The sequence below is a fragment of the Procambarus clarkii genome, chromosome 86, assembly GCF_040958095.1.
Source record: "Procambarus clarkii isolate CNS0578487 chromosome 86, FALCON_Pclarkii_2.0, whole genome shotgun sequence".
NCBI classification, from domain to species: domain Eukaryota; kingdom Metazoa; phylum Arthropoda; class Malacostraca; order Decapoda; family Cambaridae; genus Procambarus; species Procambarus clarkii.
Genome location: NC_091235.1, coordinates 16975193 through 16993548, shown reverse-complemented (window position 1 = coordinate 16993548; position 18356 = coordinate 16975193). Strand labels below are relative to the sequence as shown.

Sequence of the window (18356 nt, the reverse complement as noted above, 5' to 3'; positions counted from 1 at the left end):
GGGGGTGTGTAACAAAAAGGAGGCCTGGTCGAGGACCGGGCCGCGGGGACGCTAAGCCCCGAAATCGTTTCAAGATAACCTCAAGATGACCACCCCCTCATATGTCCCATCCCACGCCCCTCTTAGGTTAGAGATTTATAGAGACATGATTACTGAGTATTTGGATTAATTGTCATTTGAATCTATGGATTTTGCTCTCTCCTTATGCATTTTTTTTGTTATCTCAGCTATAATAATTTGGAAGCCAGGAGGAAGATTCTTCAAAACATGTTAAATACTGAAATGCGATACAGTACTGTATTGTATTTTAAAAGTGCCATGGTTTAGTTCTTTGATTTATTGAATACTTAATTTACATTATATTGTAATGATTATTTTAATGATAAGGTAAATATATACAGTACTGTAATTTTGTAGTCTGTGTACCGTTATCCAAAAAGGATGCCATATATTCCAAATGGAAGTACAGTAATATGACAATTGTCACACACACAGAAATCACAATAGCATGATGCATCAAATGAACAAATCCACAAATGGGCGTGATGAGATTTTTTTTTTTTCGTGTCGTGGCACAGTCGATTAAGGCAGTGACTGGGATCCTCTCAGACGTAGGTTCGAACTCTCATCACGGCCCTTGTGGATTTGTTCGTGACAATTGTCATTACTGTATAACTCTCAAGGCAACCGTTTCATCCACTTGGCCACAACCTGTGTTTACATGTCATATTAAGTCTTGATGGCATGTATGACATTACAAAATTTCAGAAAGTGTGGGACTATAACAGCTGTTGATTTTAAGGTCAAAATAATGATGTGATAGTCAATTCATTTAACAATTTACATATATTATTGTTTAACTTGGTTATGATTTTTTACATTTTCTTTGTTATTGGTTTTAACAACTTAAAATATTTAAATTATGTATTGTGTAGTTATAGTCTTTAATTCAGCCTATTTTATATCAAGTGGGGAGTAGGGATCAGTAATTATAATCTAAGTATAGATATACTTGAATGAATTAAAAAAAATTGTGTTATTACAAAGATTAAAGAACATTCTTTGGAATATAATGCAAGCACAGTACACTACACTTCATGCAGATATTTATCAGCTGTATAGTACTAGACATTAACTTTCTGATAGCGAGTTAATAAAAAATATTCAATTATCTCGGCAATAATTTAATTTGTTAAAAAAATAAGGCTTTGAGTATATATAAAAGGCTGTTCTCTAAGGAGGACTCTCCGTTGTTTCCTAAGGTAAGATCATCTATGTCCTATGGAGAGGATCATCAGTCACGATGACATTCTATTATAGCTGCTACAGGGAACATTTCAGTTATCCTCAATCCACCTGGGAATAACTTCCAGAAAGCTTGATCATATAATTTCAAAGCTCTTTAAGACCCTCCTAGGAATCACAAGTGGGCTCCAGTGGAACACCCTTGTTGACTACCAGTTGACTTAACCTGCCTAGACCACCACAAGGCAGCATAACCTCACCAACAATAGGGCTAACTTAGTTCTCCCCTCATTCTTCTTTAACCAAAGGATGAACTCTACATGCAGGGGTAGTAAGGACAAACAGGAGCAACCACTTGATAAAGTATGTACAGTACTGTATGTGTATACCTAAAGCCATATTTCTGAGCTTTCCTTTCTCTTGCTCCCTAAAGTAAAGGTATTAATTTAAGCAGAAGTACACAATACCCCACTGAGTGGTTTCTGAATGAAGATGACAGGAGGCTAATGTTTCCTGAGATGGCTTGGTAAACACTGGCCACCTCAGGAAACTTGGACAACATCACAGCTGCAAGAAGGCAACATCACCAGTTCTCCACACTGGTGATAACAACAGAAAAGTTTCAGTAAATAGTAGACAGCAAATACCCAGATGCTTGATGAAAGCCAAAGAGTGAAGAGTACACTGCCTGGCCAAGATGAATCAGGATGTAACACCAGCTCAGCCACTTGCACAAGGAAGTTCATGAGGAAGCATCTGCCAAGGGCCACATGATTGTAGCCCTAGAGGGAAATTGTGGAATTTTACAGAAATACATCATGCAGTATGCAGATGAGCAGTCATAATAACGTGGCTGAAAAATGTTGACAAAACCACACACTAAAAACTGAAGAGGGGACGACGTTTCTTCCATCCTGGACCATTATCAAGTCGATAATGGGTCGACTGACCCATTATCACAATCATCTTGATAATGGTCCAGGACGGACCAAAACGTCATCGTCTCTTCACTTTCTAGTGTATGGTTTGGTCAACATCATGCTGTAGGTCTACTAGAAACTACATTCTGATAACAATGCTGAACATGGAGAAGAAACCAAGCCTGAACCATAGATCTTAAAATCATGAAATACTCTAGCCTGGTGAAGCTTCATTTATTTACACAGCAGCTGTAATATGTGGACCTAGGAGCAAGAGAACATTGACCCCAATTTTAAGAACATGCTAGCAGAGGAGACAAAATGGGAGGCCAAAATGGGAGTGCCAAAACAGTGATATGACAATGTGTGTAATTACCTAAGTGTAGTTACAGGATGAGAGCTATGCTCGTTGTGTCCCGTCCCCCCAGCACTCACCCAGCACACACACACACACCCAGTGTGTGTGTGTGTGTGGCATCGCAGGGTGCAAGAGCCAAACTTGAAGGACAAATGCCCCCATGCAAGAGGAGTAAGTCAAATCTAACACAAGTAATCTGGTTTGGATGAGGGTACACAAACGTACTTTCCCAAGCAAGACATTGGAGTCAGACGGGATACTTTAAGACACAATCCCATGGTAGCAACCATGGTCTATTGGCTGAGCACCAAGACTGATAGAAGTACTGAAGAAGATAGCTGCTGCAATGAAAGCCAATAAATCCCCTGAGAATCAGAATTCTCGGTGAACAAGTCTGTAAACTATGTCTTATCAGCACTTGCTGGCATCACAGATTGTCTCCTCTGCAAGTACTGTATATTCCTTCAACTGTAGTCATTGATCCCTTGCTCATTGGTCTGCATCTGTAGATGCTGTGCAGGTAAGTGAAGCTTTGTAAACCTTGTGTATTTTGTGAGATGCATGACTTGCTGGTCTGCACCTCTAGCACAGCTTTCTTCTCTGCCATGTCTGGCATGGAGATTAGAGCTCTAGGTTTCCAGTGGACCACCAAATGATGTTTGGTATCTTCCAACAATTTGACCTTTAAGGTTGCTATTATATAGATCTGCGCAGAATCTTCTCATACTGAGTCATCTCTGTGCTGGGTGTCCTTGCTTCCTGGCTCATCTTGGCCATGCAGCATGCTCTTTATCTATTAGTTTTCCTCGAGCACCAGTTTCTAGCATCCTGGGCATTTCCTGCCTACTATCTACTAACATGTTTCACCTTGCACTGCATGGATCACACACACTAGCCATCTCTTTTGATGGCTGTGTGGTTACCCATGCTCACTCTGGTGAATTGTGCCTTTGCTCTGGCTTCCTGCTGTTTTATCCATTAGGCACCACTGTGCTACAGGTAAACCTTCCAATATTTTTCTGTTCAAGGTTATTGTGTTGCTCTTAATACCATTGCCTTAGACAGCAAACTAGTGGGATCGCTCAGAAATAAGAATTTGCATGTACAGTACTGTATGTGAAACTTGCCTTTCTAAGCAGGACGTTCGAGGAAACCCTGTCGTGGGCAAGATGCTTCTGCCTAGTGATGGTTTAGGCAGGTAGCCAGGTAAGTTGGCTAGTAATTACATATTCAGAACTCCATTGGCAGTTACTTGTGATGCCAAGAAGGGCTTGAAAGGGCTTTTGAGAGTATATGATCTGACCCTCTTGAGGATTTCATTCCAAGTTGGATTGAGGATTCTCCAGTGCTCCATACTACCAATATAACCCTCATGGGACAAATTGAAATTCTGTCTGCAGAGCAAGTGCCAGAAGGCTGCTCTGTCTGAATGCCTTGATCTTGTTCATAGGACAAAGATGTTACTTTAGGAAGCAACTAAATGGGATATAAACAGCATTCATAATACAGAATTTCGGATTAATTTTACTATTTATTATAAAAAATTAGTCATCATGATGTTTAAAATTAAGATTTCAGTACATTAAAATAAAACCTGAAATACCGCCTGAAATCTTATTTAGTAGTGGGTTTGCCTATCACCGTAGAATATGTAACATGCACTTTGAACAGTGCTTGATGGGACTTATAGGAAATGTAAGGGAGCAAGCTTATCCAGCTATGTATAGGAATATGCTACTATAACAACACTTTGTACAGAGTTTTTATGATTTGTTTTCAGCTAATGTACTCCTAAGTTTATTAGGCCACAATAACCAACATTTTCAGGAATCAGGATTGTTTTTGTATTTCTTCAAGTATTCAAGTATACTGTATTTATACAGTATCAATGATGTATACACCACCACCATATATCACCATAAATACATTAAGCCTGACACTGAAACAACAAATTGCCTGAACAAATAAATAATGTATGAACATGTACTGAAACCTGTATGAGAGGAAAAAGCTTCCATTATACAGAGATTAACACATAACGAATACTCTTTCAGGAATTGGCTCTCTTGATATTTGATCTATCAGACTTTGTTTTGGTGATTGGGAATCTTGCATGTTTGCAGCTTTTTATTTTTGCATGAGCTCTTTATCATTCTTGTATTTTGCCTTTAACCTGCTAAGTAAACTGAAGCCTATAATTTGTTGAAATTTGAATGAAGTGATGGATTGTTTGTGAAAATTGGAAATGCAGTAGTCTAGTTCCCATTAACAGCATTCGTGAACATGTTCAGATAAATTAGTGTATCGCCATCACTTTTGTTTTTTAATTCGTTGTGTTTATTTGTGAACAAATTAAAAGATACTTTAGACTGAATAAGCATCCTGTCAAATAAAAATAAAATGTTAAGTTTTCTGTTATATGCTTTTATGTACATTTTAGAATGGTATCAATGATCAATTCATATGCTTATACCGTCAGAATATATGATAACCCGCTGCATTAAAAGATTAAATAGCGTGAGGAACAAAGGTAAACCCTCGTCACGGCCCTTGTGGATTTGTTCATGTGATGCATCACGCTATCGTGATTTCTGTGTGTAACAAAGTTAAAGGTCTAAACTACCTACTGTACTTTGTTTCCATTAAGAGAATAATGATAAACTTTAGAAGCCTAATAATCTAAAATAAATGATTATACTTAGATAAATTATGGGAACTATCCTAAAGTATTTATCCAGTGATTTGTGCTAAGCGTAGGCTTTGTATCGGACATATGGGTGTTAAAATTATTATATGGTTACATTTAGCTGGACTATGTTCAATGGGCTCATAAAGCATAGTGTGTTTATCAACACTGCTGTTATCAAGACTTTAAACGCTACAGATAGTATATGTTAATGTATTTCAGTATGGCAAAAAATAGAAATACAGTACTGCACTTTAAAAAGAAAAAAAAGAGGGGTGTGACAAACACTTGTTTACAGTGTATAATAGAGCCTCTTTTCCTATAAACACGTTTTGATAGATGATCACAGGCGATACTTCTTAGGGATATTCTATATAACATACTTAAAGGAAATTGTGATATTCATTTCTAAGCACATGTAAGATACATGGGCAGTTAATAAGATCTTGATTTATGTATTGGCTCGTTTTATGCTTAATTGCGGTAAAACCAAGTACAGGAGATGGAAGGTTAGAATTTGTTTATCAGCATACATACAGTAAACTGCTATTGACACTGCCATCAATTTTTTTTTTTTGTAATCTTAGATATTCCAGCCAATGAATATCATTAGCATTTACATTCTTGGCCAACCTAAAATAGAAACATTTAGCTAAATACTGTACAGTATACCTAAGACTGCCATCTCTAAGGGGCTTGATTAAGACAGTGTGTACATTCTTTATATATATGTATGAATGTGTATATATGGATTTATTGATGAAACAAATTGCATGCTAACTTAATATACTGCACAAGTGATGCAGTTGCCTGCTGCTTATAGTAAAGTATAAAGTTCCTCAAATGGTAAAGCATTCAAATACATTTGTATGTTTAAATAGCAACTATTCATGAGAACTAAAAGGCCAGTAGAAGACAGATGCAAAAGGCAGTGCTTTTAAAACCATCCTTAAAACTTTTAAAACTGTTAAAAGTTCTTTAAAATTTGTAGTCCAGTCTGTTGGTACAGGCCATTGTAGCATCAAAGAAGAAACTTTTAGAAAATATTACTGGACACTATTCCTCATTGTTTCCCATTAAAAGTTTACATTAAAAATGTCTCTTTATTTTTCTAGTTTGCTAGAATTTTAACATCATAGAAAATCATTTACTATTAAAGGAAATTTATTATGGAATTTAAAATGACAATACCTGTCTTCTTACACAATGATAGCATATTATTTTAATACAGTTCTGTATTTAAAACACATATAACCTTAAAACAAATTGAAAGGAATTTAATAATTTAATATTTCATACTTAATTTACAGACAAGACCATTTAAAGTTACTGTACATGGTAAAACATATTACTGGACTGACAAAGTATTTACCATAAATTTGAAAGATAATAAGAAAAGCCTTTATAGTCACAGTTTGATAACGAATTAGTCGTTGAGGTTTTATTCATTATGGTAATTACTAATTAAACTTTTGCTTAGTGAATTAGACTCCTGCATTAATGGGTTATAGAGACCCTGTGACAATACAGAACTAGACAAAATGAGTATGTTTGTGTTTTCTGCATGCCAGTTTGTGAGAGTAATATGGGAGTTAAAGGGTGTGCGCATTCTGGGGTATGTGAGTGTGAGAGTTCAAGAGTATATGTGGGGGAATAGGTTCATGCACACATGCATGCATGTAAAGGTGTATGTAGTATGAAAGGGTGCTTGCATGTGGTGTGAAGATATGTATGTATGTATGTATACAGTACATGTTTAATTGTGTGAAGAGTGTAACTATGTGTAAAAGTGTCTGTGTTTATGTAGAATTTTTTTTTATAAGCTCCTCTTAATCGCTGGCAAAATTATATATTCGATCTGTACACCAAAGCGAGGTTGAACCAACTTCTTTTTTTGCCATAAACTTACAAGTGTGACTTTGAAAGTCAGAATACAGTACTCGAATATTTCAACATTTGTGTTTCAGTTTATTAGCTTGGTTTCTTTGACTTGACTTGACTTGTAAATATACAACTGACTAAAGATCATTATCTGAACACTGTAACTATTAAAGTGTTCCCTTACTTCTTGTGAATCATTTTCAGTCATTTCCTCACAAAGTGGCTTCTGTTTCCTTTCTTCAGTTTACCTTCGATGGTGAAGATACAAGTGACATGAGATTCAGGCACATAACCGAGATGACGATCCTCACAGTTCAGCTCATTGTGGAATTCTCCAAGCAACTACCTGGTTTCGGCACTCTTCAACGAGAAGACCAGATTACTCTGCTCAAGGTACACAGTCCAGCAAATGAAAATGGTGGATTGATGAGCAAATTTATTGCAGGAGAACTAATAATTTCTTGTGACCTTTGGGAGACTTCTTGGTTAAAAGAAAATTCTATGGTACCTTTGAACCATAGATTGTCCATGCACTAAATGCAAAAAGAGGAATTTATTGACAATGAACCCAGAAATCTCCATTTCAGATAAGCTTTGGAACTTCTTGGCTCAGCAGAATATACAAAGGGAAAGCCATTCCAAGATCTGATGATGATACCCAGAATGATCAGTGAAGTCCTCTGTGTATTCTATTCAAGAAAATATTAAGCACACACAATGACATTTCTTTCTTGAATCTTAGACTGAACCAAAGAACAAATAAGCATGTAGTTTCAGGGACCATCATCATCATTACAAGGAATTGCTTTCTCCATGTTCTGTCATCTGAAGAATGCAGGAAGCATAGTGACTGCTTTGTAAGTTGGTGGTTCCTTTGACTTCTTCTAGGATTACGAAATAAGTGAAGACGACTCGGATGCCAAGTTTAAACACATCACAGACATGACCATCCTCACAGTCCAGCTGATCGTAGAGTTCTCCAAGCGTCTTCCTGGATTTGACACACTACTCAGGGAGGACCAGATTACACTTCTAAAGGTAGATAAGAAAAGTAGAGATAGTTTCTGGTAGAAGGTAAGTTGACACGTGTAGAGAAAATAGATAAGAAGTTGTTATTGTGCTGTTCCTCTGATGACTATTTTAGTTGAGATAATAGTATTTTCAATGGTTAATAATACACAGAGCAGCACAATGATAAACATCACCAGGGTTATCGATGAGAATAAGTAATGCATCAACTTGATATGGTATGATATCCATTGTTTGGGAAAAGGGCGCCTGTCAGGCACATTGAGGTGCACCTAGCCAGTGTGTGGCTTAAATACATAGAGACAGCCAGTACTATAATGGCAGTGATGCTTGCATCACCCACTCTGTCGTACCATTAACTAAGATTAGACACTTTATGGGGGGCGAGCATGGTGCTATGTGCTGCCATCACAAGCAAGGGTAGACCTTCTAATGATTTTTTGGCAGCATTGTTTCCTCAGTTTGTACCTGTGTCCTCTTGTTCTTGAAATTGCAGATTTCAAAGATTCCTCTTTGTAAATTTTGTCTTTTTCTGTTACTATTTTGTATGTGGGATGACTTTTGTCACTGTATTACACAAAAGGGAAAAATTAGGAATTAGGAGAGGGGTGAAGAAGCAATACAAGAATGATATAGCATTTAAGCCAAGACCCAACCTAAATTGTTCCACGGGCAAATCAGGGAAAGTATAAGGTAGTATTCAAAATTTTTAATGAAAGCTTTCAGGAAGTTTAAGCTGGAACCTGGTGTGTGTGCCACTAGAGCCAAGAACCATGGCAGGACACACCCTCTCAAGAGAGACTATCAGAAATAGAGGCAACTGCAGAAGAATGAAAATAACTAGAGAAGCAGAATTTAATGCAAGTCACAGGCACAGACAAGATATTATGGTTACTAAAGAAGAAAGCACCATATAGAGCCCTAGGTTATAGCATTCAACTTTTCATTGATAGAGGGAGGACATTCAGACTGTTGGAAAATGGCTATTGTGGTGCCAATTTAAAAGTTTTAGTTTAGTTCATTTATTATGCACCTCATCGGGGAGCCGGTCGGCCGAGCGGACAGCACGCGGGACTTGTGATCCTGTGGTCCTGGGTTCGATCCCAGGCGCCGGCGAGAAACAATGGGCAGAGTTTCTTTCACCCTATGCCCCTGTTACCTAGCAGTAAAATAGGTACCTGGGTGTTAGTCAGCTGTCACGGGCTGCTTCATGGGGATGGAGGCCTGGTCGAGGACCGAGCCGCGGGGACACTAAAGCCCCGAAATCATCTCAAGATAACCTCAAGATAACCCCATACCCATCCAGGGGGTGGTAGTGGAAAGGGTTACAGAGGCACATAATTGGCTCAGGGACTGAACCCCACAATTCATTTAGCTAAGCAAGTTACATTCTTAATGAGCTAGTTACAAAATTCAGTGCACGTCTTCACATCAACAATGGACTCGAGACCGACCACAAATACAGTTTCTAAATTAAGCAACTGACATATGTGGAGAGCTAGTGTCACAATTGCTATGTTTATCCTGCACACCACCCCACTAGTCCAGTGGGCAGCAGTGGATTGGTTACAATCACAGTTATTACCTACAGTTAGCAAACTGGGGATATTTGGCCAATATAAAAGAAGGAAAAAGAAAGACAAGAACCACTGAACTACAGACCAGTGTTACTAACAAACATTCTCTGCAAGTTACTAAAGATGAACTTGCAATAGTATTGTGGAACACTTAGAACAGCTCAATTTTGCCTTAAAACATCAGTATGGATTTAACAAGGGAAAACATTACTTGATGAACTTCGTTCTGGGAGAAACCAAACAAGATAGATTGTTACAGTATAGGAATGTTGCATATTCTTCAGTTGTCAGAAAGCTTTGATACCGTCTCATACAAGACTAGTGCTCAAGTTAGAGAAGCAGACTAGTTTATCTGCAAGAGTGCTAAAATGGGTAAGGGGTACTTCTTGAGAAGGAAACAAAAGATTACAATCAAAGATATCAGAGTAGAGAAACATACCTGGGCCATACCTTAGTACAGTGTATGTCAACAACCTATCAGAAGAAATTGACTCCTTCATGTCATTGTTTACTGATGGTGCAGAATCAATAAGAAATCAAAACAGGGAGATTGATTGATACACACAGAAATCACAATAGTGTGATGCATCAAATGAACAAATTCACAAGGGCTGTGATGAGGGTTCGAACCTACATCTGGGATAATCCCAGATGCGCCTTAGTCAACTGCGCCACGACATGGTCATAAGAATTGCAACCGGGAGTGCTACTACCCCCTCACACAGATCCTGCAGTCTCTCCTTGGTGCATGGTCATTCTTATGACCATGTCGTGGCGTAGTTGACTAAGGCATGTCTGGGATTATCCTGGACGTAGGTTTGAACCCTCATCACGGCCCTTGTGGATTTGTTCATTTGATGCATCATGCTATTGTGATTTCTGTGTGTATTGAAGTAAGGGCGAAGAGGTAGAACAGCTTGTTGACAGAGCCCGGGTGCATGGGGGAATTGTGTAAAACCCCGGTTTGTGTGTCTGAGAGGCTGTAGGATCCGTGTGAGGGCAGTAGCACTCCCGGTTCCAATTCTTATGACCATGCCATGGCGCAGTCAACTAAGGCGCGACTGGGATTATCCCGGACGTAGATTTGAACCCTCATCACGGCCCTTGTGGATTTGTTTAGGGAGATTGATATCTTGCAGATGAATAATACAGTACACACTTCAAAGGTGGCCTGAAAAATAGCTACTGAACTTTAACCCATACAAATGCAAAGCTGTGAAGACAAGAACAAGAGTGAGAAGACCCTTACCGCATTACAGATAAGAAGGTGAGACAGATAAGGTATACAAAAAAAAAGAATGGCCTTAATGAGAGACATAGCCTCAAATTTAATGCAAAAGGCACCATGCTATTAGCAGAGCAACATTAGTTGCTTATGCAAATTTGGCCAATATCTTTGTAGCCTTTGGGAACTTGGACAAAGGGGCCTTCTGGTTCTTATATACCATCTACTGTATGAGATCCACCCTTGTGCAATCCAAGCATGGAATTCTTCCTTGAAAAGCACAAAAGTTTTTCCTAGAAAGTTCAAAGATGTACAAAGAAGTAAGCATAGAGGGGTAAAATAAATATGAAATGGAAAAGGGTGAAATATTTCAACCATTTCCTTCTAGTTTCTCTAACCAATATCTGCTTAATTAGTTTTTAGTTGCCATTAGGCCTCTTGCAGTTTCCTTTATTCATATGTTAGCTCAGTTTCATACTTCTCCACTTACCCTTCACCTGCTTCCACTCCACCTTTCTTAACTAATATTGACCCCCAATTCTAGCTTATGTCTAGCTTTTATGGCCTACTCATGCCCGTGCCACCTCATGAGTGGCTTAATCTTCATCAATCAATCAGCTTATGTCATGATCTAATAAGGGTCCAGAATGAATTGAAACATGGTCTCTCATTTTAATTCATGTGTGGCTTGGTCAACCTGTCCTCATGGGGGAGGGTGTTCACTCTCGTGGTAATCACCACCTCAGTCTATTTTTTTATTACCCTAATGGCTCCAAAACACGTTACTTTTAAATAGTGCTTTAATGTATGTACAAACCTTGGTCAACATACAGTACTAAGCTTAGGATAGCAGTTAGATAGCAGTTAACTCAACCTAACCAGACCTAGGTTTGGTTAGGTTGGGTTAACTTAGGTTACATTAATGGTACCAAGATGCCCTCTGTACTTGTTTCTTTTATGTACAGTACTGTAGTAGCTAACCTGAGGATGGGCTGCTATTTTAAAAGCTGGGAATATAATAATGTACAGTAATAACTTGAGAATATCTCACTCTTTTAGGATAAAGGTTCACTTGCCAGTTGACCAAGACTATTTACGGATCCTTAACAAGTCTTGGTAAAACTAGATAAGTATCTAGGTGGTTAAACAGAGGGGAGGGGGTGATTGATACTCATCAGTCACTAGACCAAGTTCATGAATGCATCATCTAAATAGTAGTAAATTCACTAGATGTACAGAGTTCATAAAAAATCTAACCTGTGGACAGGTTGGGGTTGGCATATTTATTTATTTATTTATTTATTTATTTATTTATTTATTTATTTAAAAATGGTAAAATACTAGAATGTTAAAGCAAAGACAATAAAGGGTTATGCAAATAGGAAGCTAGTCTTACTGGAAAGTATTGCGAGTGGAGTACTGCAAGGTTCCATTTTTAGAGCCAACCCTCTTAGCAATATTCATCAACATAAATGACAAATCACAAACCATATCAAATTCACAGATGACTTCTTGACCAAAGCAGTTGGGTGAACAGTCTCTCACTTAAGAGGCTGAATGACTTGGGGTCAAAAGAATGACCAGCAGTGATCAAAACTGCCAAATGGCATTCTTAAAAACTGCAAACTATAGTGTCAGTCTTGTAGTCAGACAGGAAGGCCATAAGGATCTGACTGAAAACAGAAACGTTGAAAAATCTCCATGAGTGAGGGCTACTATTTACCTAACTCACTGACAGACAGGCATTCTGGGTGCAATGCAAATGTCTTAGAGACATCCCTAACCCAGACCATAAACACTCAGTGTGAAAAGGCATAAGCCGCTTCAGATTAAAATAATCACCTAAGCCAAACGTAGCTTTGGTAAAAGTGCAAATCCCTCCCACAGTTGCAAGGAACATTATCACATTGTTTATAAATCTGAATCCCCACAAAGGTTTTGCTTTGTTGTGAAGTGGGGGCTCGTGTAGACTTTCTGGTGCCAGTAGGGGGTTGCCTTGATCTCTTGTCTCCCTCTGGGCATTGTACGTGTGAAGAAGGCATGTTAACCAACATTGATCAGACCAGCAACCAGGAGGCCTGGTCAAAGACCAGGCTGCGGGAACATTGCTCCCAGAAATCAACAGCAGATAGTCAACAGGTAGGGGTTGCCTGGGATACATGTCACATAAAGATGGTTTGTCAAAAGATTTTATAACCTACCCAACCTTATCGAGCCCAACACACCCTAAACTAAGCTAATACATCTTAACCTAGCAATGCATGTGATTTTTAACAAACAGAAAACAAGCTTTGTCGAATCATCTTGTATACTATATGACCAGATCCTGTTGCCCATGAGGGGCTGCCTCTTGGATGTTGGTTGGGTGTTGATCCTGGGGCATGAGCATGGGGCACAAGGGAGAAAAAGGGCTTTGCACCGGTCCTGGAGAATGTTCAGTGAAGTAGGACTTCCCTGTTGAAAATAGGGAGTACCCCACACCTCTTTCTGTTGTGGCCAGTGCTCGGCCTCCATTACTGCTCTGGTGGGTAGTATTCCTTAGCTCCAGGGGGTCTAAACTTTACCATAAGCATTCTGTTTGTTTAACAAATTCACTTCTCAGGTTCTTGGGGTGGAGGACCAGCCCCCTGGGTCAGATTGTGATGGAAGATTGATCTCCATAGCTTCGGCTACAACGTGCTCAGACCTGGCTTCATCTTTAGTTTACCCTGCTGACCCCCTCCATTCTCTAACCACTTCCTTGGCAGGGATGACTCCTAAGTTCCAAATAGTGACTACTTTGTCACCTGGAGTGACTTCATCGTTGCTTGTTTTGTCCCCTTCTTACTGGAGGACCATAGTCATCCTCACAATCAAACATGTGCATTTTCATCAACCTCTGCTATGTTCCATTAGCTCTTTGGCTCCACTATGTGGCCTGAATATTTTGATGTTTGTCATGATAACCTTACCCACCCTGGTGATTACACTTGCATAAATACCCTGTTGACTTTCTGAATACACATTACCTTTAACCCTCAAACTATTGCTGTCATCCTCAAGCAATAGACCGACAATGCTCGTGTTGTCTGTTAATGACTTCTTTCCTTCAGTGGCAGCTCTAACTTGTAATCAAGAACTTCTGCTATGACTTTTAATAGGAGACATGTCATTCCTCATCTCCCATTGTTTCTCTGTGGAAATCCCCTTATGTATAAGCATAATGCTAAACTCTTGGGGTTGATTTGTGACACCCATTTGTCTTGATTGAGCCAAGACCTCTCCCCCGAATTGAATGCTTTAAGGTCCTTACCATAATTGGTCTTGTCCCATACTTCCTGGGGAGCTGATAGATGCACATTCCTCCATTTACACTCTTCTGTTGTGCTGTCTAAACCCAATTATCACTGCCCTGTGTATTACTCTGCCTCTCTCTCAACCTTTCATCATATTGATGTTCTGCATCATACTGGGTTATGCCTTTGCTCTGGTCCCTTTCATTCAGCATCCACCCAGAGCTTATGCTGAAACTAATGTCTTGTTTCTAGAGGATCGTAGTGATCATTACTGCCTTCACAACCTTGTGCGGGTCTTGCAATATCACCACTCCTGCTTGTGCCGTACTTTGAGTACTGCATTTCAAGGAGGGCTCTGTTCCTTCTTCACACCATCCTTTTCCTGCAAGAATGGCTAACTTATAACATTCTCAGTTCATGTTTGCAATATCATCCCTTGTGTTGTTCCTACCTTGTCCCCATGGAGGGTCAAATTTGTGACTTTTGCAAGACCCTGAGCCACATGGTGGAGGCTTATACCCATCCTCCTGTTCAGAATTTTATTTTCTTTGAACATTTCTGGAAGGGGTGAATGATGGGTTCCTGAAGCTAGCTAGCTCACTGAGGTAGCTCCACACAATAGCATCAACCTTAGGAGTGCTGAATGACTTACTGGGGACTGGAGCCATAATTGGGCCCCCTCACAGAAGCACAGGGAGCAGGGTATTTTTATGATTCCCCATATTGAGGAAATATCCAGAAAGTTAAACACAGGATTCAAAATTAACTGCGGGAAGCTGGGGTAGGGTGCACCCCCAACCAAGCACTTGCTTGAGGAAGCAGTATGACATGTTATGCCGGACATGATCCTTAGTTTCAATGGAAAAGCACATAAGCAGATCAAGGGAACAGCCATAGGGGCCTCAGTAGCATAGCAATAGCAAAGATCATTATCCACATAGCCTTTGAATCGAAGAGGACGAACAGAATAGAATGCCTGATAACCTACCATAGATACATAGACGATATCTTTGGCATCGTAGTAGGAGGAAGCCAAAAGATAAAAGCTTTCTTCCCATGAACAAACACAGCACACTGTAACCTGAGATTCACCCCTAGACACTCGATATCTTTCCTGGACACGATGGTGTACTTAGATGAACACGAAAGGACTCTACAAACAAAAGCATTCTACAAACCTGACAAACCTTCACTCATACCTTGCTTACATATTGGGATTACCCACTTTCCCTGAAGACCTCCCTACCCTTCTCTCAAGGATTGACTCAAAAGGATCACATGGAAAGAACAGGACCTCCTATCAGAGTTAGAAAACCTCTGGGAACTTTTCAGAAATAGTGGCTACCCAGATGGAGCACTGAAAAAAGCAGCTGAAAACTCAGAATCCTGGAGAGGGGTGCACTCCTACAAGCAACCAAAAGAAAAACAATCTAGACAGATGGATCCTACCAGCACTCTTCTTCTCAGAGCTCACAGCCCCATCCCCCTTACAACTGAACCTACAGGACATATGGGATTAGATGAGGGAAACCTATGGAGACCACCCAATTTGGCCCCTCTTTCCAAAGATACCCCCAATGGTGGCCTGGAGAACGGGAAAATCACTAAGGGACCACTTAGTCCGAGCACATTTCTCATAGACAACCGTCTCTTCCGACTGTGCTACGACCCATATAGAGAACACCAGCTGAGCATCAACAGTTAAACCTAGCAGCCAAGACAAGCTTAAGACATGCAACCTAGTTTGGATTTTATTGTTTGTTGCTATTTGAATTTTTTGTATCTTGTGATTACTGCATTATCTTTATGCAAGTTGCTCTTAACCACTTGACAGTTCTCGGAGTACTGTCCCATAATGCAGAAGTACCAATTGAAACTGTGACTTGTGTATTGTGATATGCCTGGGACTAAAGTCACACTTGTTATACTACACTTGGGATGTTCACTGCTAAACATGATTTTAATTTATGATTTCTAAGCCAACAATTTATTATACCCCATTTATGCAATTTTTTTTTTTGGTATGTGTGTGTGTGTGTGTGTATTTTAATACTGTATCTTCCATCAATTTTTTGTTTCACGAATAGTCAGATTTTATCATTAATGGTTTTGTTGCAAAATTTTAATGTTTATCAATTTGATAACAATTAGTTTTGATAAAATCAACTGGAGCTCTGAGGTGACTCCCAGCCACTGACACTAATCACTGGATCATCATGACTTGGTAAAAGTTATAGAACTGGATTTCTACTCAAATCACAGGAAGTCTGGAGGCCCTTACTGAAGCCTGTCCAAGTTTTAAGTACAGCTCCAAAGCCCTCAGGTGTGGGAAAAGTAGTTCATCCACCGTCATTCATTAAATTATAACTTTAAACAAGTCAGGGTGTTCCAGTGGTTAGCATCAGCGGCTGGGAAAGTCTGGGTTGCAGGTTTCAGCCACCTCAAAGATCCAGTTGATTTTCTCATTGATACAGTATATATCACGTTAGCGTGATTTCTCTGTGTAACTGACTTCCTATTTTGATGCATTGAGTGTTATTGTTTTAAGACACTGAATTAGTTCCAAGAGAGTTTTAAGTCTATCTCGAGCTTAAAATTGAGCTTTCATGCAAATGGACCCTAACTAGGGGCATTTTATAACTGGAGAATGTTTAATTCTAATTTAATTACTGGTGATCAGTAATTGGAAGTGATCATATTTGCAACAAATCGTCAAAACATAGGGATCTAAATCTGTTTCACGTAGTAGTCATTTCCCTGTTTAGGAATTAAAAATACTTCATGCATGACTTGGCTGCTGCTGATTAAGCTGTAAAAGAACCTCACCAACTTGCAGTGTTTCTCAAAACAAATTATGCTTCTGAAATTTAATTATGCAGCTAAAGGGTTAATGTTAAATGTAATATAGTTTGAGTTTGTCTATTTTTTATTGCCATGTCTGGCAGCTAAATTTATAAAACCTGTTGTTGTGGCAGTTAATTAAGGTGACTAATAATGAGACTGAATTGTTGTGTTTGTGCATAACAGCTGTACATATACAAGTATATATCTGACTATATATATATATATATATATAGCTAGGTGTTTGTGGTCATTATTATGAACACAAACACCAGACTTTTTTTGCGCAAAACGTTTTAATGAAAGACTATACAGTAATATATTGCATTCTAAATATTAATGCATTTAAGTGTTCAATTTGTTGCCGAGATTAGTTGCCACTTCTTCATCCAGGTTTAGTGCCCTTATCACATAATTATACATAGGGAGTTACCTTGACTTCAGTTGTATTTTTTCCATTCAAGCTTGTATAAAATTACTTATATATTTAGGTAGAGTTGCATATTAAGTGAGCCGATTTCATGAAGTATTCCCCGTTTACTTTTTTATTATTAAATTTTAATAATATTTAGAGATAACTGCTTAGGGGAATTTTCTGTTAATATTGTGTTTAACTTTATAAATTTAGTGAATGGGAAGTATTTTCATGACTAAACTCAGAGTGTAGGCTTGAAAATTTCTGATACCTTTATTTAGCTTTATAGTATGGAAATAATGAATGCTTCTGAAAAAAGATGTTAAACAATATCAATTTTTTTTCCAGGCATGCTCTTCTGAGGTGATGATGCTTAGAGCTGCACGGCGCTATGATTCCAAGACTGATTCAATTGTAGTTTGGAAATAACTTTCCATATACACAACACTCCTATGAGTTAGCAGGCTTGGGAGAGTCGGCCGGTACACTTTTCCGCTTCTGTCGTAATCTGTGTAAGATGAAGGTGGATAATGCAGAATATGCATTGTTAGCAGCTATTGCCATTTTCTCAGGTAAGATTAAGTGTAATCTTTGCCAGGGTAGCATTATCTGTACATATATGATATAAGACTGCTGTTTTAAAGACTTGAAATTTAACCCTATTGAGCCACTGTCAAATGCAGCATTTTACATTACAGGTATAGCCTTGCTTGCTCTCAGTCTATTGAATTTCAGCCCAAATCAATTTTTCACTCAAATCAAATTTGGTACATGCAGGGATCATACCATTCACTTAAAAATAATCCTCTACCTCTTTCACCCATATTGCATGGTGAAATATTTGTGGCACCGTTAAAACGTGAAGGTCAGTCTTGAACAAGAAATAATGGTAGTACCAGTACAG

At 38.8% G+C, this 18356-nt stretch overlaps 1 protein-coding gene across 1 annotated transcript in view; it reads left to right on the top strand.

Moving 5' to 3' along the window:
- Window positions 1-18356, top strand: part of LOC123767891 (ecdysone receptor) — a 579936-nt gene that overhangs the window by 556616 nt on the left and 4964 nt on the right. The window contains 4 exon segments of the mRNA XM_045757963.2: window positions 7334-7483; window positions 7979-8128; window positions 17801-17869; window positions 17871-18024. Coding sequence (XP_045613919.1) covers window positions 7334-7483; window positions 7979-8128; window positions 17801-17869; window positions 17871-18024 — 523 coding nt within the window.